Source organism: Cariama cristata, unplaced genomic scaffold (assembly GCF_000690535.1).
Source record: "Cariama cristata isolate BGI_N322 unplaced genomic scaffold, ASM69053v1 scaffold22738, whole genome shotgun sequence".
NCBI lineage: Eukaryota > Metazoa > Chordata > Aves > Cariamiformes > Cariamidae > Cariama > Cariama cristata.
This window is the reverse complement of record NW_009633243.1, coordinates 1-27,936: the sequence shown is the minus strand read 5'-3', so window position 1 is coordinate 27,936 and position 27,936 is coordinate 1. Positions and strand designations below refer to the sequence as shown.

The 27,936-nt window shown below is 43.7% G+C and overlaps 2 protein-coding genes across 2 annotated transcripts in view; one reads left to right on the top strand and one right to left on the bottom strand.

Moving 5' to 3' along the window:
* ITSN1 (intersectin 1 (SH3 domain protein)) overlaps nt 1–15,081 on the top strand; it is a 47,552-nt gene extending 32,471 nt beyond the window's left edge. Inside the window, exons 10-20 of the mRNA XM_009706696.1 lie at nt 3,369–3,490; nt 4,336–4,442; nt 5,797–5,980; nt 6,414–6,512; nt 7,345–7,512; nt 9,174–9,386; nt 9,923–10,044; nt 12,564–12,646; nt 12,746–12,829; nt 13,271–13,444; nt 14,395–15,081. Coding sequence (XP_009704998.1) covers nt 3,369–3,490; nt 4,336–4,442; nt 5,797–5,980; nt 6,414–6,512; nt 7,345–7,512; nt 9,174–9,386; nt 9,923–10,044; nt 12,564–12,646; nt 12,746–12,829; nt 13,271–13,444; nt 14,395–14,543 — 1,505 coding nt within the window. The 3' untranslated portion in view covers nt 14,544–15,081. The remainder of the gene's footprint in view (nt 1–3,368; nt 3,491–4,335; nt 4,443–5,796; nt 5,981–6,413; nt 6,513–7,344; nt 7,513–9,173; nt 9,387–9,922; nt 10,045–12,563; nt 12,647–12,745; nt 12,830–13,270; nt 13,445–14,394) is intronic.
* Nucleotides 15,082–24,911: 9,830 nt separating this feature from the next.
* On the bottom strand, nt 24,912–27,924 carry ATP5O (ATP synthase, H+ transporting, mitochondrial F1 complex, O subunit; the record flags this gene model as incomplete). Its single annotated transcript, XM_009706695.1, has 5 exons — nt 24,912–25,087; nt 25,397–25,483; nt 27,070–27,182; nt 27,298–27,427; nt 27,817–27,924. Coding segments are annotated over 5 exons (552 nt in total), but the record flags the coding sequence as incomplete, so codon positions are not given.
* Nucleotides 27,925–27,936: the final 12 nt, after the last annotated feature.

Sequence of the window (27,936 nt, the reverse complement as noted above, 5' to 3'; positions counted from 1 at the left end):
AAACATTAACCCATTCTACACTGAGGTAAGGTCCCGTACTTGACCCACGGTAGAGCTTTCCCATCTGTCGGTGGAAATGTCTGATATCAAGGGCACTTTCTAGCCCCTAGCAGGAGTTTCTTTTAGTGAACTGCATTGATGAATGATATTATTACAGCTGCAAGTGGAATTTAGATGTTCATAAAAGTACTTTGCACAGCACTTTGGAGTCCATGAAAAACTAGCTAGAGCCCTATGGCCTGACATTTCCACTTGGAAAGGAACCCAATTTCTTCTTTGGTGTTTTTAATACAAAGACAAGAAAAAAATCTGTGTACTTGTGCACCTCGTGAAGAAAATCCCTTATCAGAAAAGTGTCTCCTGCATGTTCTGCTCACACTGAAGCAGGCTATTTTCCCAAATATTTAGTGTTCAGAAGCAGACCATTTGTTGAGGTTCAGAGCAGCCCATTTACATCCCAGTTGGCTGGGTGTCAAGCTAGCCGCTAAAATATATTATCATTCAAAATGTTAAATGCTTCCTTTAAAAAGTTGGTGGTTGGAAACTGCACTTCAAACCAAGGTCATCAGCATCTTTGCACAGTAAACTTCCCCCATCTCTAGAGAAAAATAATTAAACACTTGGTTCACTTTTAATGAACCTGACAGTGCAAGGGGAGAACTAGTTCTGTTTATTAGGCCTCTGATTTACATGATAACTAAGAGAATAGTCTGAAAGCAGCCATTTATTAAACAGCAATAAAACTTTTGGCTTTTGAAATGTGCCTACTGCTTTGATTATTTTGGCATAAAATTGGTAATTCTCAAAACCTACATTTTATTTCAAACAAAGGTTCAATTGCATCTTCTAAAGGACTGCAAGGTACTCTGTCTCAAAGGAGCATTATCAATATGCTTCTGCTTCCAAACAAATCTGTTCTCAGGTTCTTAATCATAGAGGAAACTACCTTGACTGTATCTACTTTTCTTTCCTTCTTATTTTTTTATATTTTTAAGTCAGATCTATCATTACCTTTTCAGGAGCACAGATTGGTTGAAGCAGCAGTTGAAGGTAGTTCATGAAAAACTTAACGGTGATAGATGTGGACCTTGCTAGTAGCATAGTGCAGAATCAGCTCCTGAGTTACATTCAGGAAACTAAAAATGCAACTAATATAGAATCACAGAATCGCTTTGGTTGGAAGAGACCTCTGGGATCATCGAGTCCAACCTTTGCCCCAACACCCCCATGTCAACCAGACCATGGCACTAAGTGCCACCTCCAGTCTTTTCTTAAACCCCTCCAGGGATGGGGACTCCACCACCTCCTTGGGCAGCCCATTCCAATGCCCAACGACCCTTTCTGGGAAGAAATGCCTCCTCATTTCTAGCCTGAACTTCCCCTGGCACAGTTTCAGCCCTCTTGTCTTGTCACGAGTTGCCTGGGAGAAGAGACCGACCCCCACCTGGCCACCCCCTCCTTTCAGGTCATTGTAGAGAGCGATCAGGTCTCCCCTCAGCCTCCTCTTCTCCAGACCAAACACCCCCAGCTCCCTCAGCCGCTCCCCATCAGACTTGTGCTCCAGACCCTTCCCCACCTTCATTGCCCTTCTCTGGACTCGCTCCAGCACCTCAAGGTCTGTCTTGTGGTGATAGGCCCAGAACTGGACACAGCACTCGAGGTGCGGCCTCACCAGTGCCCAGTACAGGGGGACGATCCCTGCCCTGGTCCTGCTGGCCACACCATTCCTGATACAAGCCAGGATGCCATTGGCCTTCTTGGCCGCCTGGGCACACTGCTGGCTCATGTTCAGCCGGCTGTCGACCAGCACCTCCAGGTCTTTTTCCGCTTGACCACTTTCTAACCACTCTTCCCCCAGCCTGTAACACTGCATGGGGTTTTTGTGGCCGAAGTGCAGGACCCGGCACTTGTTCTTGTTGAAAGTATTAACTTTATAAGCAAAGAATTGAAAGAGTTGTCTGGGGTGTGATGTGATGAGTAGCAGTAGTGGTTCACTTTGGGAAAGCATAGCCGAACATGGGATCTAAAGACATCCCTGTCAGATCTCAGTAGGTTCGTCAAAAAAAAAAAGCCTTGACTGTTTTAAACCCATGAAGTGGAAGTGCCCTTGAATATTTTTTCAGTCAGAATTTTTTCCAAAAATAAATTTGTTTCAATGGGGACTATACTGAATTTGACCATACTTTGCGGAGGGGTGGGGGAAAGAATTAAACTGAAGAATTTTGATTGTGTAGAAATAGTTGTAAGTAGTGCATTTGTAAAGCAGAACGTTTTCAACCTGTTTGAAATCACCTTTGCTTTTTGAAATGCATTATATTTTGTGCAGAAAAGTAATAAAAGTAGTTTTAAAAGTGAAACTGGAAGGAAACATTTTGCTTGCCAGTCTCAGAAGAATTTAATTAAGCTCGGCTGAAAAATACTGGCTTACAGAAAAAAATTGTACTTAAATGTTCTGTCTAATTCAGAATAGAAGATAAAATTTAAGATTCTAGAATTTATACAAAAAAATCTGGCATCTGCACCAGATAAACACAAGGGAGGTGGTTTGCAAAAATTAAAGGACAAAGCTGATGGAAAATGAGTTCTTAGTTCCAAACTTTTCCCACACTTTTAAAGATAAAGGAGAACAATAATCAACCCCTTTGCCTTGGCCTATAAATTAGTGAAATCTGTGGAGCAATCTCCACTGACCTTCACGTGTTCTGGCTCAAGTCCTTCAAATATTTAGAAACAGTTTTTAATTGAAGTGTGAAGAAGTAAAGAAGCTGTGCAGTGCATTCTTGCTTCGGATGCCTCCTTTGACTAGAAGGATAAAGGCAAACCTTGCATTTAGAGTGTCAATAAGCTGAGGGTTATATGTAGTTCCAAAGTGCGCATCAGAGCATTAAGGTCACGATAGGACGCTTTCCTCATTCTGTTCCCTTTTAGGATATCGCTACGTTTTCTTTGGCAGTAATACCAGATGAAGTCTTTTCTCCCCTTTTTTTATTAACAGCCATCCATTTGGGGATTTGTTTTGCAGCGTGGCTCCAGCTGAATGGCACAGTTAAAGGGGACAGGGAACTTCAGAGTGAGGTTGGAAATGGGCAGGTAGCGGCGAGAGGGACTTTTAAGCTTTGCCACCAGAGAAAAGTTAGCACTTAGAAACAGCCTTGTTTTTTTAAAAGAAAAAAAAGGTGTTAAATACAATGTTTTGAGTCACTAAGAGAGGAAGGGTTGTTAGCGTTGTGCCGTTACATGGGAATAATGGCTAAGTGAACCGAACAGGTAGTAGTTACTGTTCATTAAGCGTTACTTGAACCGCTACAGTTCTGAATAAATTTGCAAATGACCGTAAGTAAACTCTAGGATCCTCTTGTGTTTTCCAGGGTGTGCAGACTTGCATCTTCTGGATATGTTGACGCCTACTGAAAGAAAAAGGCAGGGATACATCCACGAGCTCATTGTCACGGAAGAGAACTATGTAAACGATCTGCAGTTGGTCACAGAGGTAAGACGGCACAGCAGGTTTAGGAGCAGGTTTTAATCACTCATCTTTTTAAAGTAAATCAATAATTTCACTGTGCAAACTCATTTTATATCACAGCTGTATTTGACTTCCTAGGGATGATCTGTATTAAATTTTCATATCTATATAGACATATAGATATATATGCATGTGCGTGTGGGTGTGCGTGCAACTAATGTTAAGCCCTTGTGTTACTGTCACCAAAACACTGATGTTTAAAGTATCATTCTAGTAAACCCTTTTTGCTCCTGATTTTGAATGTTTATTTCTCATGTATAAGTTCTTAAAGCTTGAAGCGCATTTTCCACATTCACAGTGGCGCTCAGTTATCACTAACTGTGATTCTCTTTAAATGTTACAAGGTGTATCTCTTATGTGGAAGAAAAGGCAAGTGATTTAGACACTTCTTTTGACAGAGGAGGAAAGGCCTTTTTGAAAAAGAAGGCAAACCCGAGACACTATGATATAAATCGAAGTTTCCATAAAAGAGTCCAAAGTAAAATGTATTTTTGGTTGATTTATCAAAGTAATCCTGGGATATTTTGCAGGAGATCTCTGACTAAAATTCCAAGGTTTCAAACAGATTATCCAGGTCCTAATTAACACCACCAACACAAATTTAGAGAATTCCTTTTAAAGCCGTACACTTCTCACAAACATATTATCAGGGAGCACTGTTGGTCTCTCGGGCACAGAGCATGTTTGAAGTCTGTTCCACTGAGCATCAAGTGCTACTCTGATGGAAGAAAATGAGCATCATCAGTCTTAGTCACTTTGATTATACTTACCGTATACTTTCTAAATCGTTTAATTTTCTGAATCTGTAGATCTTCCAGAAACCACTAATGGAATCTGAGCTGCTAACAGAAAAAGAAGTTGCTATGATTTTTGTTAATTGGAAGGAGCTGATTATGTGCAATATAAAACTACTGAAGTAAGTTTTTTTTCTCCCCCATGCTTAGCTATAACAAAATCATGGCCCTCTCCCCCTGCTTCTCCTTTTAGATGCATGAAAATATTTGCCACTTATGCAAATAGTAACCGAAAGGGCCATGCGTTTTTCCTTGTTGGAAAAAGCAAAATATTGACAATATTTGCTATGACTTATTGTTGCTGTTGAGAAAAATCCAGCAGTTCTTTGCTGAGTATTTGCATTTACTTTGCTCTTGGTGTACATGTGCTCCAGAAGGCAAGATCAACCTCTCCTGAAGAGCAGTGCCTGCCAAGGCTACCCACGGCCCTGTTGTAGACTTTCACTTCCTCTCTCACAGCCCATACCCAGTTCCAGCCCTGTTATCCGTGAATGCAGACCAAGGCACAACAACCTCTGCCTCCCTTATTCTGAGTTAGCTGATGCGTTCCTTTAGTTACTGTAGGTTTATAGCACCTGAACGAGCTGTTTTGTGAGAAGCGGTGCCAACAAAGCCTGGTTTCCTATGGATTTGTGTCCAGTCTACCCCGCACCCTTCCTTCCAAAGTCTCCAGCTACTGCAACCCCAGCTTTCCACCATGAAACTCCATGCAGTGCAAGTACCCTTATTTCTCCCTTCATTTTCTGTGACCTCTGATGGATCCAAGTCCTTCTTACTTGCATCCTTCTCACCTATCCTTGCTGCTTCAGCAAGACCCAGTAAATGCTGTGGCTGGTTTGGAGGCACGTCTACACAGGTTGCTCGTCTGGTCATTGCCAGAGAACCTGAGTGAGGATTGAGTTCAGCCTGCATCTTCATAAGCAAGAGGATTAATAAAGTTCTTTTTTTCCCTACTGAGCTGCTATAACTTTGTCTATCTCCTTCGTATAACTTTGAGATATCTCCTTTTTTGTAAAATGTATTTGAAAATGGCCCACGAGTTGAAAAGTTATGGTGGTGATAGGACAAATGCCGGCAGCTCAATGACAGTAAACCTCCTTTCCTTAGGAAACCGGGCTAAAAACTAGGAGTAGCTTTGAGCTTAAAGTGGTGGTAAGGTTTTTACCCCTCTTACTCTCTTGCTAAACTAATAGAAAAGGAAATTACGTTCCTTTTTATATTGTATCTGATCTGGCATCGCGTTAAGGTAATGTCAAGTAACAGTTTGGTTACCACAAGAGGGAAAAGTGTTGGCTGAGGATGCAATCTTGATTATTGTATTCTTACAATATGTAATAACTCTTGTGGCTGATCTGTTTGTTGTTCAGGGGTCTCTCTGTTTCAGTAATAAATAAGAATCCAATCATTTATTTCATAAATGAAGAATCATTCTTCAGTGGTCTATTTATTAAACACACATGACCTTTTCCTGTTTAGGGCTTTGCGTGTGCGTAAGAAGATGTCTGGAGAGAAGATGCCAGTGAAAATGATTGGTGACATCCTGACAGCTCAGCTGCCACACATGCAGCCTTACATTCGGTTCTGTAGCTGCCAGCTCAATGGGGCAGCGCTCATCCAGCAGAAGACAGATGAAGTCCCTGAGTTCAAGGAGTTTGTTAAAGTAAGAGAAGACGCAATCAACGTGAATTTTGCACACTGTAAATTTAGCTCATCATTTGGCTAATTTGCAAAACGTAGTCTCAAATAGTGCTTTCTGTTGGGCTAGAATGAAGAGTCTTCAGACTTAAGCACTCATTGAAGGAATACATTTTTTCAAACAACTATAGAGCCATAAAATACTTTGTTTAATAATGATTTTGCTGTAAAATGCTGGGACGGTAAGAAGAGACCCTTCTCTTGTACAGGCAAGGCAGATGAAGAGTATGTTGTAAAAAATACGAGAAATTCTACTGCACTGACGTTGTCTGCTAAGAACAGATTTAGCTGAGGCATGGTGTTCATTTGTTGCCTTACCTTTTCCTTTCTTGGAGGAGCTCGTTTTGCAGGGTTTTAAACAAACTGACTAACACCATTTTACCTCTCTAATGTTTCAGAGGTTAGCAATGGATCCTCGCTGTAAAGGAATGCCACTATCAAGTTTTCTACTAAAGCCTATGCAACGGGTAACAAGATACCCACTAATAATTAAAAATGTACGTTCTTTTGCAAAGATGATGTTTTTGATGCCGCTTTGCTTATAGCTTAATTACAGGATAGTTTCCCTATTTGTGTCAAGCTTTGTCACTGTTAGATATCTGATGTGCTAGGGAATGTGGTGTATCCTGTTCTATTTGATCACACTAGAGAAAATGCAGTAACTCATTTGGCTTCAGCCAAATGTATTTCCATTAGAAACAGCGGTGAAACTTGCATGCAAAGAACCAGAAGGCAGTAAAGGCTGAATGAAAACTTTAAAATTCAGATGGCAGGAATAACGGGTCAGTCTTATGCTCATCTTTGCCTTTTTCCACAGTGGAATTCCCTCCCTATAGTCTGGTAAATGACATTCAGTGTGCAAAGCCTGAATGCCAAATTGTTGCAAGTTACCTTACATTGCTGGATGACTTACAGCCCTTTCCTAACCTTCATCTGTTGCCTAACGCTTACTACCCTGAATAATGCTCTTGAACTTGGCCCAAGACTTTCACAGAAAAGAATTATAACTTGGATGTTGGCATTTAAGAGATTCCTTAAGCAGCCATGGGTATATTTCTGTATATGGCTGGAATTTGTGTCCTTATGTCAGAAGAGTGAGCAGTGTACTGATGCAAAGGCTCTGCAGGCAGGCATTTGTTTCAGCTGTTCACAAAGAGACTGTGAGTTTGTCTCCTATTTTTCATGTTTGTCAAGGATGAAAAGAAATTTGGAACATACTGCCTGGCTCTGATGAAAATAAAGAAATAAAACAGAAATCTAGGGCTGACAATATGAATGCATTTTAACTGCAGATAACAGCAAAGGCTCATGTATTTTATTTATCCGTAGATAATAGAAAACACTCCTGAAAACCACCCTGACCACAGTCACTTGAAGCATGCTCTTGAGAAAGCAGAAGAATTATGTTCTCAAGTAAATGAAGGCGTGCGGGAGAAGGAAAATTCAGATAGGCTGGAGTGGATCCAGGCTCACGTTCAGTGTGAAGGCCTGTCGGAGGTAAACAAAGTGCTCTCTTGAGTAACGCAAATGTGGGCACACTTCTGCACTGGTTGGGAAGAAACCATGGTTCACTTATGGCACTGCATCAGGGGACAAACAGTGTAATTAATCAAGTCGTATAATCTTCAGTCCTTTGATTTCGTCTTTCTTTGGCTCCCTTTCACTCCTGCACGCGATCCTTTTTGCTGCTGGTGTTATTGCCTTCTCTATGAGAAATGCTGCTTTTGTTGCCTGGCTCCAGACTAGTCCCGGGTTCAATGCAGGAATTTTCAACCATAACTTTGCGGTTTCATAGCTCTTTGTGGTTATTGTACTGCTGTATCTCATCCTGAAGCTATACCTGACCATCCTGGAGGGCTTTAAAACTCATCACAGGAAATATTTTTTGTGATAAAACTTTGTGTACATTTTGAAAACTCAAGAATACTGATCAAGTGTCTCTCAAGACTTTACAGAGAGAATCCCTGCCTCCCATTACGTATTCTTTTTTAAGGTAACATGCTAAGTTTCTCTACTGAAACTATAATGAAAATATTGTGCCGGTATGTCCTGCAAAAGGATGGAGGGTATTTCGATGGCCTCCCTTCTATTGGTGAAGATACTAGAGGCAGACAGATCACAACTTGATTTTCAAAGTATGCATTGAGTTTTCAGTTCTAGAAGATAAAAAAATAATAAGCATTTGCTGGTTCATAAACTGGAAAAAATTGCATTTCATCTTACGAAATCTAACTGTTTCAGGGTAAAGACATGTATGACAGTGTCAGAAGGGTCAAAGATACATGCAGCTGTCTTACAACTACTGCCTGAAGGAAAATGGCTGCTTTTCTCTTCCATACATGATGTCTGGCCCTAGAACACCAAAAAATATTACCTGAAAGACCACCCGGCTGCTTGCTGACGCAGTAATGCCGGTAACAGCAGCCCTTGAATCTGTGGCAAGGAGCAATCCAGACTTCCCCTCAGTTTTCTGTCTGAGATGTTTCTAATCTGTAAAAGGAGCCACTCCAAATCTAGCTGCCCGGCCAACTGGGATGGCAAGAACTGTACCATCACCTAGTGAAAATAAACCTGAAACCGACACTTTAGGAAGGGGCAAGCCTCTACTCCTCTGGTCGCAACCTCCAGATGAGTCTTAAACTCCGCCAGTTCCAGCCAGTGGTCAGCAGCTGCCCTCTAACTCCAGATATCGTGGGTGCACAAAGACAGACTATCTGGAATTCCTTTCGTATGATTTAATGGGTGAAATTCAAACACAGTTCAGAAATCCAGGCCTCGTTAAGAAAGCTCAGTGTTTGGAGAGGCCATTTGCATAGCTACTGCTAATCCAGGACAAGTCGTCATCAGCTCGGTTCCACTCACAGAGATGCATGCGTGTGGCAGAGAAACTCGAAAGGAGGCACAAATGCTTTTGGCTTCTCTCTGACTGTCCAGGCCATGCCCCGTGCAACTGTTGGGCTGCCCTACAGTTAATTTTCATGTAGTTTTTCTATGACTTGCACTGCTTATCATGCTCAAGGCAGAGACATTGCTCGTCATCCCTGTGACACAAATTGAAACCAATGTCAGGACTCAAAACTGTATTTGATCTCTTTCAGGGGAACCTCGATTGTTTTACTTTATACAGTGCGTTGTTGTTCTTCTTCTACTTTTCGCAGCAACTCGTATTTAATTCTGTTACAAACTGCTTGGGACCACGAAAGTTTCTGCACAGTGGAAAACTTTATAAAGCCAAGAGTAACAAGGAACTGTATGGCTTTCTGTTCAACGATTTCCTCCTCCTAACTCAGATCATAAAACCTCTTGGCTCTTCTGGCACAGACAAGGTCTTCAGCCCCAAGTCTAATCTGCAGTACAAAATGTACAAAACTGTAAGTACCACTTTTATATGGTGACTGAGACGGTTATACGCTAACGGTGCCTATAGCAGGCAGCAGCTCCCATACTGGATATGTGGGCAATAACCTTTATATAGAAGAGGTTTGAAAACTTTGGCGTATGCTGAGGATTCCAGGGACTGATGGTGAGAAAGCTGGTTGTTTGCTTTAGCAAGATAAGAAAACATGCTTTTGAAGTTTTGCTAAAACAACCTCTTCAACAAGATGTCCCGTGTATCAGGGAGTGATGGGGAGAGGAGTGTTTGTGTGCTTGGTGGGAAAGGAGAGATGGCTGTGCTTCGTGAGGCTGCTTGCTTACTTCAGGAGAAGTGTTCCCAGGGTCTGGAGGCACCTATATCTTTGATAATAAGAAAATTTTTTAAAATGACGTATCTGAAGAAAGACGGGAGGCAGGCAGAAGGGGAAAGATACTTCAGGCACAAGATAAATCTGTTGTAAATTGCTCTGTGTTGAATGCATCTGTTTGGATATTGTGTGGTAGAACTCTAGCTTTGCCTAATGTTTTACAGCCCATTTTTCTCAATGAGGTACTAGTAAAATTGCCCACAGACCCTTCTGGAGATGAGCCCATCTTCCACATCTCCCACATTGATAGAGTCTATACGCTCCGGGCTGAAAGCATTAATGAAAGGTAAGTACCTGCATAGGTCATGTTAGTACTGAATTTGAAAAGTCTGGTGCAAATGTAGATGATGGTGTATATGATATACACATGCATAGCAGTCTCCAAGCAGTTTTATCTTACAAGACTGGAGAATTCCTTCCGCTGGGGAATACGGTGATACTCAATATATGAAAAGGAGGGAGAAATAACGATGTTTCCTGAATTCCGATAAGACCGACAGTGAAATGGCTGGGAGGGCTGATACATAGGCCATATTTCACAACATTTTGTGTTAGCATAAGGAAGCCAAAAGAGGCAATCCTGTCATCTTCTGCTAACATCTCTTTGTTTGTGCCAGTGCAAGCATTTGTATGGCTGTATGTTGAATGAGATTGAGGAAAAGGTCAAAATGAGAACTTGAAGCAAAACGCTACCAAACTAAACCCCGTTAGGATTAATCTGGTTGAGTTCAGGCTGAAACAGTCAAAGGAATGGCAACCTCAAAACCTCAGCTGGTGATTTTTATCTCTGGGAGGCTTAGTGAGACAGGACTACACTGATGTGTACTGAAAAGGTTTCTTGTCACAAATGTAAGGTCTTGAAAGATAACTTTTGTTAAAATGAAAGCTGGAAGTGCAGCAACCTCCTCCCCTATAGTATAGACGTTGTGTTACGCCAGCTTGCAAATGTGTGGCCCGTAAAAATTCTGATGCATAAAACTGTATAAAACATCTCTGCTCCCTGTCTGCTTGACAGTGTTATTCATTATTATTTATACAGATAGTTTTTCTTGCAAAGATCATACTTTTATGGATCCCATTTGTCCTTTGGAATGCTGTCTGGCCCTCTGTGCCACAGAATGAATGAGCACCGTGGTTAGATCCTTGGTGATGAAACCTGCCACAGCCTTTTCAACTTGGAATCTGTTACACAAATTAGACATTAGCAATAATCATCTGTTCTGCATCAGAGCACTCACCGCTGTTGGCAGAAACATCTAAAACCTGCAGGCATTCATCCTACCTAGCTCAAGGAACTTCTGCGAGACGCTTAGGCACGCTCTGTTGAACCATCAGTGGAAGGAGCCAGACCATACTGAATGCTCTGTGAGGTGCCTGCCTCTCTCCCTTTGCTATAGAGAGAACCCCCAGGAACTGCTATCCAGATTTGGGTGCTCTAATTACACGCCTTTACTTATATGGGATTTTTCATGCCTTTGATTTTCTTTTATGCCAGAATTGCTTACTAAATAAATGCAGCATTTTAGGTGAGATACCTCCAGGTTCTCATCATTGACTTGCTTTTAACAAAGAGCAATAGAAATAAAACATCAGCATCAATGAGTGATTAATTTGCCCATTTAATCTTAAAAGACCTTTATGATCAAAGGCTTGGTCTGCTTCTGAAGCTGCCGTTTACCATTTAGGGCTGAGCTGGAAGACAGAATTGTCCTTAAGTGTTTTGTTTTCCTGAACAGCTCTCTGTGCAGAATACAGGTGAGTGTTCAGACCCAAATCCAGGCCAGTGTGAGTAGCTGCATTGCCCTGTAGAGCAGCAGCTCTTCATTTTGGGATCAGAAATGGATCCACAACTTCTAGATTCTCCCATTGACCTTGACTCAGCTCTCAGGCTTCTTTGTATGTCACAGCAATTCTTCTAAACCCTTGAGGTCTCTTGGTAGCCTTTCTTCCATGCTTTTTCTCTCTGTCAGTCTTTCCACTCAGTCTCTTAAGTACGAAATGATTTCCGAGAAGAGTCCGTAGGGAACCATGATCATTCATCATCCGTGTACTCCCCGAGTTACGCTTTGTGTGTCCCAAGGCTCAGAAGAATTTTGGTATGAAACCTCAGGGGTCAAGAAAAGTGGGCACCTCTGCAACATAGCTGCCTTATGTCTACTGGCTACAAGCAGTTAGTTTAATACAATAAAGCAAAAAGCTTGGTGAAAGCAAACCTGTTATCTGTACTTTTTGGTTTCTCACCAAGTCCCTCCTGCTTGTAATTACAGAATCACAGAATCGCAGAATCAGTTTGGTTTGAAGAGACCTCTGGGATCATCGAGTCCAACCTTTGCCCTAACACCACCGTGTCAACTAGACCATGGCACTAAGTGCCACGTCCAGGCTTTTCTTAAACCCCTCCAGGGATGGTGACTCCACCACCTCCCTGGGCAGCCCATCCCAATGCCCAACGACCCTTTCTGTGAAGAAATGCCTCCTCATTTCTAGCCTGAACTTCCCCTGGCGCAGTTTCAGACTGTGCCCTCTTGTACCATCATGAGTTGCCTGGGACAAGAGGCTGATTCCAGGTTCTCTTGAGCTTTCTTAGTGTGGTGGGATCAGCTAGCCTAGGATGGTTAAATTTCTGCAGGTGCTATAAATTCCAGTAAGATCTTTTGCAGGCAGACAGCTTCAGCGCAGCAGAGCCTGTGATGGGGCCAGAGCCTTGGTTGGGAAGGAGGGACAGCTTTACTTTTGTCTGCTGTGCTCCAGGGAGGAAAAACAGAAATGGTATTTTGCAGCTTTTCTTTTCCTTTCATTCTGAAGGACTGCCTGGGTTCAGAAGATCAAAGCCGCTTCAGAACTTTACATAGAGACTGAAAAGAAGAAGAGAGAAAAGGCCTACTTAGGTACAGCATGGGATGTGGGGGTCTCATCTTTTGTGGAAAAGGCCACGGGCAGGAAAATACATTACTGACTTTTGTCTCTCCTCTTCTGTTTCGGCACAGTTCGCTCGCAAAGAGCAACAGGCATTGGGAGGTTGATGGTGAATATTGTTGAAGGCATTGAACTAAAACCTTGCAGGTCCCATGGTAAGTGCCTTGGGTTTTCCGTAACATGCTCTACGAAGGAGACATTCCTGTTTGTCACACTAACTTTGAAGAAGGTTCTGTCCAAATCATGGTTTTGTTAAATGAAATGGTTTTAATGAACTTAAACAGAAGTGATTTTGTGCAGTTCAGTAGTAGCTGTGCAGTTCAGTAGTAGTCATGCAGTTGTCCTGCATTAAGCATTTGTTTCAGACAAACTTAGTTTCCACCACATAAGCCGTATCATAAGAGATCATAAGCCACAAAGTTCTGAAATGAAGAGTGGAAGGTGCTGAGCACCTTGCAGACCTGTGTCCCTGTTCACTATAATGGCAGTGAGGCCCCAGTCTTTGCTCCGTCCGTTGGTTGTGGGAGTGAAAGGATATTTAGGATCACACACCTAAAAATGCGATTACTCTTTTCTGTTTGTTTCCATCTTCCCAGGAAAGAGTAACCCCTACTGTGAGGTGACAATGGGCTCTCAGTGCCACATTACCAAGACGATACAGGACACCCTCAACCCAAAGTGGAACTCCAACTGCCAGTTCTTTATCAAAGACCTCGAGCAGGACGTGCTCTGCATTACGGTGTTCGAGAGGGACCAGTTCTCCCCAGATGGTACGTACTGGGCTGCCGCCCTTCCAAGGATATTTTCAAATCTCCCATTTTGAAGAGGGGCAGGCCTGCTGAGGTAAATCATAGAACCAGAGAATGGTTTGGGTTGGAAGGGACCTTTAGAGATCATCTAGTTCCAACCCCAATACTGACCCCCTTTTCATATTGGGAGCCTACTCACCCTTGCTTCCCAGTGGAGTTATGCTCATATCAGCATAAAAAGAATCAAGCTCGCTCTGTTTTTTGGGGGGTTTCCTTTCTTGTGCAACCTCACAACAACAAAAGCATGGTTTGCAATTCTGCTAAGTCTTTAAAAAACTCTGGATGCTGTTTGCAAATGGATAGATTCATGCAGGAGGAAGAGAAATGTCTTCAAGTTCCTGTAACATGCAGTAACAGTGGCAGACATGAACCCAGAATTCCTAACCCATTCTTATTTCATAACCTGGGACAAACGTATAGAGCATTGAAGAGTGTATTTTGGAGTCATAATCTCTCAGGAAGTATTTGGATAGGACTGTCATTCACGTGGCCAGCACCAGCTGGCCCACTGACCTCGTCGCTGGTGTGATGCACTGCTTGGCTCTGTCATCTCCAGAGGGCTTCACACGCAGCTTGAACTGTGCAGCGGCCTTTGACTGTTTTTCTAACATATCATAAAATAAATAAGCTACTGAAGCAAGGCAGCTGTGAGTTACATAGTGGATTTTTCCGCTTATGGGACCATTTACTTGTAATGCTGCTGCTGTCTAATACGGTCTGGCTAAAATCCTCTTCTGTGCAGACTGGCAGCCTTTGGCCTTCTTCAGCTGCAAAAATATAGTTGGGCTGGAGACTTGTTTTCTCCTTTTGCTGTGTGTAGATGGAAGCTTAGTTCCTTCTGCTAATTAGCATTTCATTGCAACGTAAAACAGTTGTGTCATTTCTTAGCGTGCTGTCTTTTTGCATTTCAGACTTTTTGGGCAGAACAGAGATCCGTGTGGCAGACATTAAGAAGGATCAGGGTTCAAAGGGACCAGTTACAAAGTGTCTCCTTCTGCATGAAGTCCCAACAGGAGAGATAGTCGTCCGACTAGACCTGCAATTGTTCGATGAGCCTTAGAAGGAAAGGGACCAGTGTTTTCTTTCAGTCTGAGTTCACTGCAATAGATGTCTGCGGAAGCTGTCACAAAGTCCTTACCGGTGTGGTATGAAACTACTGCTTGCCCTTCACACGTAAGAGGGTTATCAAAGCAAACAGGAGCATCTTTGTGCCTTGATAATTCTCACTGAAAAATGAATCCCAATTTAGTGAGGAGATCTCCTGCCATTTCTCTATGTGGAACTTGACGTTAGTTTCCTGGGTTTATGAAATAACCTAGTTGTTCGTTGTGCTCCAGTCTGAAAGGCTGGCAAACCACATAGGTTGCTGTGCTTGCTCCAGTTACCCTGCTCTTTAATGTACACGAAGGCGGCAATGTTGGTACGTTTTGGAGGCTTTCTGCAGGGTTTTCCCCCTTAAGGAATTCTGTGCCTATTGCTCAGCAAAATGGTGTGTAAATGTAATGTGAACGGAAGGAGCAGTTACGCAGTAAGAAGATCTTTGAAGATCTTCATGATGGTACTGAAAAGACTTAGAAAATAAATAGTCTATATCTATAAACAGAGAAGATTCTATTAACATACCACTTCATGACTCGCGTTGCCCCTGAAAATAAATTATGTACAGGCCTCCTGCACAGGTATGAATTGCACTCCAGAAGAGTCCGCCCACTCAGTACCTTTGGAAGCTGCTGTTTTCTATAGGACTCTTAAATGTTCAAACAGTAAGCGAGGGATTAAACATAGAGCCCTGCTGTATGTTGCGCTGTACCGCTTCGATACTCCTTCACTACTGCTGCTTGGTTGCGTGACCGCAGATGGATGATCTGTCACCTGCAGCGGGGAAGAAAAAAAATAAATAAATCACGGCTTTAGCTCAGGAAGCTAATTTCTACCCTGCAGAGTCTAGTTTGTGAAGCGATCAGTGGTGACCGGTTATGGAATTGTACCGTGCCTAACTGCGTTTGACACGGGGTTACTGAATTCAGGGCAGCAGCGTGCTGTAGCTCCCAAAGGCGTTTGCGGCAAGCCGCGGTGATGGCAGGTTCGGTGGCAGCGATCCTGGGTGTGATCGGAAACAGAATGCTTGTGATGGTGCAGAGTGGGTAACCCCAAAGTAAAAGCCTTGTTATCTGGGGGAATGCCAGGGCTTATAGATCCATTTGACTCTACAAATACACACATAAAGGCCCACATCCAGCAAACTTTCCCTGTTTGGCAAAGCACCCAGCTTGAAGCGTGCACTTAGATCTTGTTTCCCTCAAGCACACACGTAGGTGCTTGGCTGAATCTGGACTCAAGAGAGAATAGACCCCGAAGAGTAAAATTCCTCTTTGTTCTGCTTGGATTCATTTTGTTCATGACCTATCATGCATACACTGGTATTTTTGTAAGGACTTTCTTTTTGAATGGGAGGTGTCAGCCTGTTCCATTAGCATGTGAACGTTCTCGTGGAGCCTGTTGTTAGGTTTTGGTGTTCCTTGCATGTCCTTTCAGTACTGGTTTCCACCTTTCCTGTATAGGCGGTGTTCTCTAGCACTACAAGTCTTATTGATTTCCATTAGGAAATTAGGATATATTCATAACGGCTAGGTAGATACAGTATGGTAATAAGTGTAAACTGTGCTGGGAAGTGTCTGTGTATTATAATTTCCTAAAAGACCACTGTAATGTTTCAAGCAATGGGAAAAAAAAAAAAATGTATGTTGGAGGGACAACAAAGTTTACATTTCATACTTTTCAGAATCGCTTTATTATTTATTTATTGAAGATAGTGTAGAATTTTGTATCAGAAATGACAGACATACTTATGTATTTTTTGAAACAAAACAGAGATACACACTTTAGTTAGAAACTTTCAATTGACCACATTTTAGAGGGAGTGTAACTTCCTAGGCATGCATTTGTTTACCACTAACTGGCTGAAAACACAATTAAGAGAACTTTAAGTTTCTATTTTTCGATGTTGTTAAGAAAATTGTTTCAATTGAAATATGTAAATAGTACTAAACCCATGCTTTCCTAATTCCATATCAATACATTTTATTAAATATAATGTATATGAAAATACACATTGTTGTGGTAGGATAAAAAAAAGTGATAAAATCTATTAATGGAGTAACATTAAATGTCATTGTCTAACCTTTTATCGCTGTCCTAATTTTACTCAGTAGCTTTAAATACGGTGAAAGTTCATTTCAGTGTTTAAAAGGTAGCATCACTTTTTTATGGTATCATTTCACCAGCACGAATTACAGTAACAGCTAAATAGACAAACAAGACAAACAAGATGTTGGGTTTGATGCAGAAACCCTGGCCAGATTTTTTGAAGGGAGCCTCAAGGAGCTGCACCTTCCTCTGAGACTGAGCTGGTGTTGGAAGTGGGGGACCCATAGCCACAGGGGCTCCTCTCGGATTGCGACCCTTCTCACGGGCATGTCTGAGTGCACTGTTTTGGGGAATTGTAACAGAACTGAGCACCTTCCCAACCACTGTCACTTGTGATTTCCCACTTACCCTCCATGCACAGCAATGTTTAACTCCCATTCATGTCAAAAGGAGTTACACAAACATGATGATGATGAAGGGCTGGGGTTCGGCTCACAGATATCTAATGAATCCCTCATAATTGGTCTAAACCTAAAGAGGAAGCTTGTCTTAATCCCTGTGTGTTGAGGACAGAATCTATATATATACCCTTAGAGCCAGCCGACTGTGCATCGGGATGTCGCTGTTTTCTCGCTCGCCCTCAGTACTCTGTAGCGTATCATCGGCACCGTTGGCATCCCAGACAGAACGGCTTTTCTCCGTGGTTAGCCAAAGGTTCTTAGAAACCCATTGACTCCTGCCTGGTTTTCCCTGTTCAGGAATGCTACGGTCTTGCACATCACTTTGCGTTAATTCCGTGCTGCGCAGGCTATAGCTTCGGCTTTTCTGCCCACTGTAGCTGCATAGCCCTCCAGCTCACCCAGGACTTCATGCTGTAGATCCTCAGGCCTTTTACTGGAAAAAGCGAGCCTCATTCATGAGCTGTATTCCTACTAGTGCTGTCAGAGAGAAAACTGCAAGCTCTCCTAGGCTTGTTTAAATACCACTTGGGTTCTGAAGAGCTTGGGGAGGGGAGAGGCATCCAGCAATACCTCGGTAGTTAGGTATCGCTTCGTGTATTTAGAAAGTCAGCTGGCGTTACCAAAGGGTACGAAGGTTGAGCCATCCTCTTACGAGTGCCACGTGCCGGCTGTCAGGCCAAACTCTGCTGGTCTGTGCTACCGGTACTGAATACCGATACTTACCCTATTTTTCAGATGCTGGTTATTGATCTCTGAATATGTTCATAAAATAGCACACCTTAGCTCACAGGTCCCTTTCCAGCCCCCTCAAGATGTGTATAAACTTTTGCTGATGTCATGCAAAACAACCACAACAAAAGTCGAAGCCCAGATAATACTCAGTCACATTTTGGATTGAAAGAGCAGAGCCATGCAGATAAGCGTCCCCACTAAAACACAGAGGTTGTAAAGCTGCGTATTGTGGAGTTCTGGGGCTGGCTGCGTTTGCTTTGGTAAAAAGTCATCCTTGTAGAGAAGCTGAGTGCAAGGTCTCTCTCTTACTCATCCTTAAAATAAGGCACCAGTGAGATCAAACTGGTACATGGGCCGCTGGGACTGGCCCTTAAGATGGGATTTCACTGACACCTTTTAGCAGGATCTACTTTTTTTTGAGAAGACATTTTGCTTAGAAGTAATTCTTCAGCATCAAACTCCTTGGCTGGCAATCAAGCCTTTCTAAAAACAATACTATGACTTTTTAATGCATTCACTGCCTTCATTGAAACAGTGGTCTTGCTTTGGCGAAACTGGGAGAAAAAAAAGCCCTGAGAGAAGAAAGAGCAAAATCTGCAGCTGTGAGAAAACATGCAATGGGAAAAGTTGCACTGGTAGTTTGGTTTCCAAGCTGTAATTCTGGAAATGTCAGTTTTTCCCTTAGGTACATTAATCTAAACAAGGAGAATAGTGTTTGTTTGTCCCTCGTGCTTCCTTGGTTTTAAGTCTTGTAGTAGGACTAAGTTAATGGGTCAGAAACTGGAAGGGCACACCACCACTTTTAGACATTATTAAAATGACTTTTGAAAGATGCTGGGAGTGGGCAGAATGTCAATGTTGTTGTGGCTGCAGACAGGACAGGGTACTGAAAGAGCATGGAAAGGAATCTTTTCTTCTTTCCTTTCTTGTTTTGGGGGGGAGCGATGGTTAGTTTAAAATCAGATCCACAGTCTCACAGCAGAACTTCAATTATCCACGACCCCAAGCATCCATAACACAACAACAGTGATTAATAGCAAACCACGAGTTTGTCCTCAGCCTGGGAGAGCCACACTGGATTTAGTGCAGCTCTGTATTTGTGCAGGAGTTTGCACGCCCTCTTTTATAGAAGCGGTGCTTTTCGGTGTCTGTAACAGCCCTTATACTCCTCTTTCCAGGAATGACCTTCCGAGATAGATACACCCCTGAGGTGCTCAGGCCCTGTCTTGTTTCAGGGTGCTTTCACAAGGACTTCGTAGGCTCGTAACCATTGCTGTCAGGCTCTTTGCTCTCCTGGGGCCATCCAGGCGGCTCCCACGACCATCCAGGAGGTACACGGGTACGTGCCCTTTCCGTACGGGCAATCGGCCACGCCACCGTCAATGTGCCGGTTTTCTGTCTCTCACAGGACTTGTTCCCCCAGCCTAAAGTCGTGTGAGGTATCAGCCAGTAATGTCATTATACGGCGGCAGGGTGGATGCCTGTCCTTTCGTCCGTATCCCTCCCCATTTAGGACCTTATCATCATTCCTCTGATCGCAGTCAGAATCAGCCCCGTTGTGTCGACCCGCCTCAGGAGCATTTTCTCCCTGTGGACAGGAGTCAGCCCTTCAGAGATGTCTCTCAGGGAAACCACCTGAGCATATTTTCCTCTGCACTTGGTCTAATGGAGCTGGAAGTCACGACGGCCGGGGCAGGTTCAGCTCTCCCCACGGTCAGGGCTCCAGCCTGAGCACCTGTCTGTGCTGTCCTGCCCAGCAGTGCCGGGCTGTGAGCGCCCGCTGCCCACGCTGCCAGCCCGTAGCCTCCGGTTCATTGCCGTTCAGGTTGAGGCCCTTGTTTGAGATCGCCCAGGTCCCATCCCGGTCCTGATTTTCCCCACCTGCCGAGCCTGCAGGCTCTGTCACAGCCAAACACAACTGCGTTGCACGAACGAATGCAGCGGGTGACTGGAAAACACATCTCACCGCCTTGCTCGTTGTGCTCCCACTAGGTTTTTCTTCTGTGAGTAAAAACTGGTGCTTCTGTCCTGTCATTAAGCGAGTCCTTTGGAAAGCATTGCTCTTCCCTTGCCTTTAACCCCAGCTCCCAAAGCTCCCCCGTGTGAAACGGTGCTGGTTTAGGGACTCCTTTCCAGGCTTCTCCCTCACAGCTCATCTGGCAGCTGCCATCTCTGCCGCAGTCCCTGGCTCAGCAAAGCGCTTCAGCAGATGCTGAACTTCAATTCGTGTCCAAATTGAACGCAAAGACGTATGAAAAGCCAGCCGGGCGCCTGCGTGCTTTGCTGGGGACGCATGGAGGAATTTAAAGGGCTTTCATAATGTAGAGCCTACATTATGAAGATGGTTCCAGCTCTGTAAGGACTGGAAGATTGGAATAAAGCGTCAAACAAAAAGTCAAGATTAAGATAAAATCGAGAAGTGGTTTATAGTCTTTGCAGCTGGATCTGTTTTCTTCCTTATCTTCCCCAAAGTGGTTTTAGCCACTAAACTCACCAGAATTGTATTTACTGGGCAAATTGTAATTCTTATACTTACAGATCACAACGCATTTGGAAGCACTGTAAAATAAAAACCCGCTAGGCTGACCTTGGCCTTGGAAATACCAAGTACCTCGCTGAGTATAGTGCTGGTAGAAAGCTGGCTTGTAAAGTCCTGAGAGGTTGCACGCAGCTGGTGAATTGACTTGGGCACCTTGAAAGACAGAGCATCTCGCCGAGCTGACACTAAGCCAAATAACTGATAAATTACAGAACATAGGTGCACTTAATTATTACATGTTTTCTCAACATGAGTTTTTTTATGAGGAAACTTTTTAAATGTTCATTTTACAATTTTTTAACCCTTTGAAAAGAAAGAACTCACTTTTTGTTACATCGGTAGGGTTGGGGGGGGGAAACGTGGATAATGCAGTTTTTGTAATATTATTAAATACATTTTTTAAAACTCAGATGTGACAAGTCCAGACTTCCACTGCAACAGTGGTGCCTAGTTTCGTACTGCTCTGCTTGCCACTGTGATCTATCAGTTTATTCAAATCCAGCAGTCAAAATCCTTGAACCACAGAAAAACTGGGAATCAGGTCAAATCACACCTTAGCTTTGAGGGGTTTGCTCTGTACATACATTCCACGCGTATCCGGGCATTTGTTTAGCCCCAACACTCTTGTCCTACATACATATCGATGTATCTATAGTTAAATACATGCTTTTTTTTTATATATATATATATGATGATGTGTATATAGAATATAAAACATAGCTATGTTGTTGTTGTTGTTGTCAAACACTGAGTAAATCTAACAGAAAAGCATTTATAGGCACCCAGTTTTGTTTGTTCATTTAAATATTTTAAAATAAGGACCGTCCTTGGGAAATTATTTTTCTGTACATCAGAGGATATATTTAGGACCTAATTTAAAAAAATAAAGAATTGCAGTAAGAAGACGTTAAACTAGTCTAGTTGCTTGATATAATTGTCAAAGGCTCTGCTGCGACCGTAGGTGAATTCCTTGTGCTGTTTGTAAAGCTGCGAAAGTGTCACTAAGCCTGGATTTAGCGGTCGGTTCTGGGATGTTCAAGAGTCGTGGAAGTGAAGGGAGCTGGTGCTTCCTCCGAGAGCTCTGTCAGCCCCCCAGGCAGCAGCTTCTCCCCGTGTGTCCATCGGGTGATGGATTGGAAGGGAAATCCCACCCAGCTGTGTGGCTGCTCCATGGGAAGGGTCTCGTGGCGTAACCCATTCTCGCCAGGCGGAAGAGGGAAGGTTGGGTGCCGGACCAACTTGCTGCCCCCGCTCTCGCTCCCTCTTGCCCCATCTCACCACATCTTTCGGGGTTTGCACCACCACTCACCCCAGGACAAGCTGCTTTTGGGGTGACTCAAAAGGTCACACCAGTGCGGAGAGACCTGCACCAACCCTCCTGCCCCACACGCATCCGTTCCACCTAGGCGAGACCCATCGCAAGCTGCCGCCATGGGTACGTGCTTCCCCCTCGACCCCCCCATGCCAAGACAACCCCTGCCCCACAGCAAAAAGGCAAAGCCAAAGCCGCCGTGGGGTGGGCTGTCCCGCAAGGCTTTGGCTTTTTTCACAGCTTGTGCAGAATTACCCTGGACCAGGCCTCCAGTTGCTGAAAAGGAATTTAGATTCCGGCAGCCTTTGCAGACTCTGTAATGGGTACTTTCTACTTTGTGTTGGGAAAAAAAAGATAACTGTAGTATTTTTTTCAATGTTAATACTTAGAATTGGGGAATTCCCCTCCCTGCTGATGGTGGTGTTACTTTTTAGTGCACTTTTTGCTGCCAAACAAATGGTATCAATTAGTTTCTTTGGTTTTGGTTTTTTTTCCCCCCCTTAAAAAAGGAAGGATTGTACTGTCTGTAGTATTCACATGATCCCCAAAATTACAAAGGCATTATAAAATAAGATCTGGCCAAATAGGAGAAAAAGTTACTTTTTTTTTTTCAGAGAAAATGGAATTAATTTGTATTGTTCATTTACATCATCTCTAACTATTCTACAGTAAAACGTTCATACTGTGAAGTTGGCTTCTTTTGTTTTTTTAAAGCATTCATAATAGATATAATGAATAATTATGAATCAGAGCGCACTGTTTCTCATAAGACAATTTCAGCTGTACTTTGGTTGCTGTGAATGTCTTGTTTCCTCAACCGCACTTGGTTAAATAATTCTATTTACAGACAAGGTCCAATTAAGCAAAAGTCCTTAAAATGCGTTCACCTGTTTGAGGAATTGTGCCGCTTCCCAGACTGCAGTCACTGAGGTGGAAACTGCCCGTATGGTTTTAGGCTGCGCAGTTTGTTTGACACAGATGAGACTGTAGTTGTGCAAGTGAAATTATGCAAGAATTAAACCAGGTTGTTTTTTTTTTAAAGTTCAACTGCGTACTGTTACATTCTTGAGAAGCACTGAAGAAGAGCGTTATGGTGTCAGATGCATTAAGCAAATCTTCAGATGAGTATTTTTGACAAAAGGACTATGTAGGTATAAGCAAAGGGAAATAACTTACTAGCAGTTAATGTCTGACACGTGCCACTTTTCATCTCTGTAACGCATTGATTGCATTTTTTTCAGATTTGAAAATTGAGAGTTGACCAAATTGGCAGTAAGAAAGACAGCAAAAATAAATTATCAAAAAAGATTAAAAAACCACCCATGCCCCCCCCCCCAAAAAAAAAAAAACCAAAAACCAAAGGCACTTGCTTAACAGGTGCCATTACTTTGTGCGTATTACGACTTTACACAGGCCCCACTTTGTGGCCAGGCACGCCAGCGGCAGCGTTTATGCAGCTTGTCAGCCACCGCCCATGGCTCTGCTGCCTGAGAATATAGCAAGCTCCATGTGGATCTCTAATTTCTGTTAATCCCCTAATTTTTGTTAATAATTACTGAATTCGGCCAGCTGCCCAGAGGGCAATATCCTCAGTATTCTATTAAGCAGTGGATCCCTTTGTCTGGCTTAGCCCCTAACACCTGCACCTTGAGGATGTGTTGTGTTTTTTTTTTTTTCCCCACGGCCATTTTGGGGCTGGGTTGGCACAACCGGACAGCACCGTAGCCCAAGCGCCGGTTTGTAAATCACAGCTGCTGTAGTGGTGGCTGAGATGGGATGCATCAAGAAGCTCACCAGCTCTTTGGGCTTGCTTTGTCCAGGCCATGTTAATCCAGCTGGGCAGGGGCCAGCACCTCCGCTGCACAGCACCGAGCTCTGGAAAGCTGCGTTGCCTCAGGTACGGCTCGATGCACCTCACGGCTGCTGTGGAGCGGCACCGGGAGTGGGAAGCAAGGTGCAGGAGGCTCCTTTCGGCCACCCGCTGCCCGCCCAGCCTGCCCTTCTCCCATGGCTGCAGGCTTCCAGCAACCCTCCTGGCCCTGCCTCTGAGCCTCCTGAGGGGCCCAAGCACCAGCCACCCTCATCACTGACCCCTCAAGCTTCAGGGCTCCCCCTCGAGCCCGGCACAAGCCTACCCTGCTGCTCCCACCGCCCCGCGATGGAGCGCCCCGTGAGCACAGCCTTTACTTTTCCTGCAGCCCCTCCGGGTGGGATGGAAAGCCCAGCAGCCCTGGGCTGGCCCTGCTGGGGAATGCACCGCCAGCGTGAAGGTACCAGTGAAAGCACAGGGCCAAATTGTCTCTCGCCTGCAGGGACTGCTTCTTTTTATTAAAAATATTCTAAAAAACAGAACAAAACAAAAAAAACCCCAAACACTAACAAACCAGAATGGGGCTTGTTAACAGGTTTCAATAATGCTACTGAAATGAGCTACTGGTACCAGTTCAACATCCCACCCCCATGAGAATGGTATCCATCCAAAATTCAGTCAAACATCAGTTCTTGACCAAGGACCAACAAGGAGACACCGGCAGTTTACACTCCTTCACAGGCCTGGTGAAGATTATCGAAACAGAAAACAGAGGCACAGCACTTCAAGACAGAAACTGGACACTTAGAAATCCGTGTCCAAACGTTAACCGGGAAGCACCTACAGCTGGTCATGACCCCACCACCTCAGCGCTCGCTAGTCATGAACCCATCCTGCTGCAAACATTTTCGTACGTAGTTTTTAGTTAAACACCTTAGCCTCTCACTAGCAAGCTTTTAGAGGGCAATTTTAGTTTAAGGCATATACAAAACTCTCTCCAACGATACAGACATGGAAGTAAACTGGGCCCGTTAGAGTGTTTGCTGCTGAGAACACACTGACGACATGACTGCGTTACCAGCCACTCTTATACTTCTGAGAGCATCTACCCGTCACGGTTCCAGTGTTCACACCTTCCACACGCAGAAACAACAGGTGCGGCAAAAGGACTGTCGCCGTGCCATCCTGACAGTATCCTGAGCAAAAGCCTTCTCCAGAGACTGACAGAACCTCAGCAGCAGGAACCCCATTTACCAGCTCCAAGAGCGTTATTCTCCATTTCCTTCAGAGCAACATCACCTGGGTTCAGGGCGAGCTCAATTTTCAAGCTGTGTCATGAAGCGTTCAGTGAGAACTAAGTGAAACTCATGGCAACTGCATCATCTTTCTCCCTCTGTTTTGTAAATCAAAATACTTTACAACATCTATTCAAGAAGAAGCAATTTTATTGGTTCCATCTGACAGGTTTCACTATGAATGACTCAGTTTGCTAGACAGTCTCTCTCATGATTTTGGTGAGTTTCTGGATCTTTGACCTTGTTGACATGTCCACGTACTTCTCCCCAATATTGACAATCATGCCACCAAGGATTGATGGATCAGTCTAAAGAAGAAACATTGACAGAAATTCTATTAGCAAGAATTTGTAAGCCTAGTATCTTTTTTTACTAGTGTAAAAATTAAAAAAGGCTCTTTTAAAAGCTTTTTTTACAAGATTACTTTCCAGTCACTATATTCCAAAGTTAAGATTTGAGTAATCAAAGCATCATCAGGTCTACAAGAAAGCACAGAAATATGTAATACAGCAACTGGATTCAATAAAGTGATTTTTTTTTTTTTTTAAGATCAGAGAGACAGAAGTCCAGCTTAACATGAACTTGATGAAATCTATTTACAAATCAAAAATCCAGACCTTGGTCTCCAGCTTCAAGACTTCTCCCTTAGCCAAGAATCCACTCAGAGCACTTTTTAGCTCAGTGAGGCTGGCATCATCCAAGGGCTGAAACATACCAACAGAAGACAAGGAAAATGAAGGACTTGAAAATATTCAAATGATATGATGACAACCCAGATTTTCTACTCAGATTCTTCTAAAGATAGACACTTCCACCAGGAAGGCAGAGCAAGCAGCCTTCTCGAACAGGAATAACCAAAGGACAGCACAAAAACCAGCAGTCACTTTGTGCCCTCCTAATTTCATGAAACATTGCATTATTTGAGCACATATTCTCAGCAAAAGTTCAATGCTGACATCTTCAGACGGCAAGCATCAGGAATCCACATTTGCCAAAGTAAGCAGTTGATGGAAAACTTTGAGATCTGCCTCACAGCAGTGTTCAGGCTGTACAAGGAAAGATTAATTTTGCTGCTTCTGACAATTGAGATCATCAGCCTGAGAAGAAACACGGTTTCATACAAAGGACTGGGGAGTGACTGAGGACACTGGCAGGGAGCTCCCAGCCCTGCTACAGGCTTGCAGAATGCTCCTGGCTCCATCTCCACAGAGGAGCTCTGCATCCCTGCGGGAGACACTGTGAATCTGTCCTTGCGATCCCTACAAGTCACTTGGATACCATCAAGACAGAAACAAAAGGGACTTCACCAAAAAGCAGTGGCTTTCTGTACTGGCAATTTAAATAATTTCTATTTAATAGCTAACAGTTTGAGAGCCAAAAGAAATAACAAGAAAAAAGCAGCAGGAAAGTAACTTTACGTATGAAATATTTAGGAAAACTTGTGGAAAGGTTTGCACAGGCTTGTGAGTCCACACCGAAGGCTACCAACTAGACTGACAAGCTGTGCGTACAGGGAGCCAGTTAATCTGAAGCGGATCGGCCTATTTAGCCCAGCGAGGCAGCTCACTGTAGCCGTACCCAAGGGCTATAGATTTACATTACACACTGAGCTTCCTGCCCTAAACAGGCCTGGGCACGGATCCACGCACAAAAAAGTTACTGAAGTCCCAGAACCACCGTGCCTCCAGCACGTTTACAGCTCACGGAGACACCATCTTCCCTCTCACCTTCCTGAGCATCAGCCAGACTTGCCTGTCTGCTACTTTTGAAAAAGTCTTCCTACAGTTTTGGAGTTAACCACTTGGCTCGATTACTGCAGGTGGTGAAGCAGGTAGCTGCTCCCCATGAAGCACAGCACCAAGCACCACAGGCATTCTCAGTCCTATCAGGTACCTGCCTTGCTCTAGCTCATCTGTTAGTTCTGACATCATCTGTATGATCCTGATGACAGAAATAAGAAGAGAGGCAGTTGTACCTGTAGACCAAGCTGACTTTTATCAGCCACTGGGTTCACACATAGGAAGAAAAGATGTTACCTGTTAAGCTGAAATGGGAGGAACAGGTTTAATTCATATAATCATTGGATATATATATTGGATTATCATCTAATCCAATAATCATTGGATATCAAAAAACTATTCACAGAAAGACTTTAATCTTTATAGAGGTGACATTATTTCCTCACTATTCATACAGCAAGTACTTAAACTACAAAGAGCAAAACTAAGCTAAAGAAGTTTGCCTTTTATACTGCTACCCATTAAGCTCGATCTAGAGGTTCTTAACTCACCTGCGCAGTGGTAACTGTGCACAGCACTTCTCCTCGGTATGCACTCATGATCTTCCCAAATGCAGAAACAATGTCTGGTGTGTAACGCAAGCGCCCGTTTTCAGCAAGCAAATCTGGAAGAGGCAGATGCATGGAAAGGGTTTAAAGCACCTACTAGAAGCAGGCTGGATTAGCTAACGGTAATAAAAGTAGCCTTAGATGTTTCTCTGCAGTCAAATAGTTACTCACTCATCAGGTTGACAGTAATAGTGGACATCTTCTCTTTTGCTAAAGCATCATTCACAGCTTTTTGTTTAACTGTGGTCTTGATGTGAGGGTTCATAACCACACTGGATAGCTTGGGGTCCTTCAAGAGAGTCTAAGAGGATACACAAAGAACATGATAAAGGCCAGGAGTTTTCCAGGCATTACAAGGCCTAAGTAGACTACCCAAAGCAGACAACGCCATCATTCCTTGAGTAAGAATGAAGAGGTCTGAAGCTAGTGAGAAGTGAGATGGCAGCTGCAGGTGTAGCTCATTTACAGCATGTTTCTTTTAGAGCTGCTGCTCCTCCTGCAACACTTCCAAGCAGCTTAACACTAGGAGCGCGCTGCAGACAGCGCACATGCCAGGCCAGCTGTAACTGGGAATCTCACAGTTTGCAAGAGCTGAGTTCACCTCCCTCCTAACAAGCAGCAGCAGGCAAGCCCCACCGCTCTCAAATCCCCATGCGAGCTTAGGCAAAGGCAGGCTGCAGAATACCTTACCCACACTCGGCTCAGCTCCTTCTCTACCTGGTCCAGCTTCTTCTGCTTGGTGGCGGCAGAGTACAGCGCGGTGGCATAGCGCCCTTCCAGCCCGTACACCTGGATGGGGGGCTGGGGGCG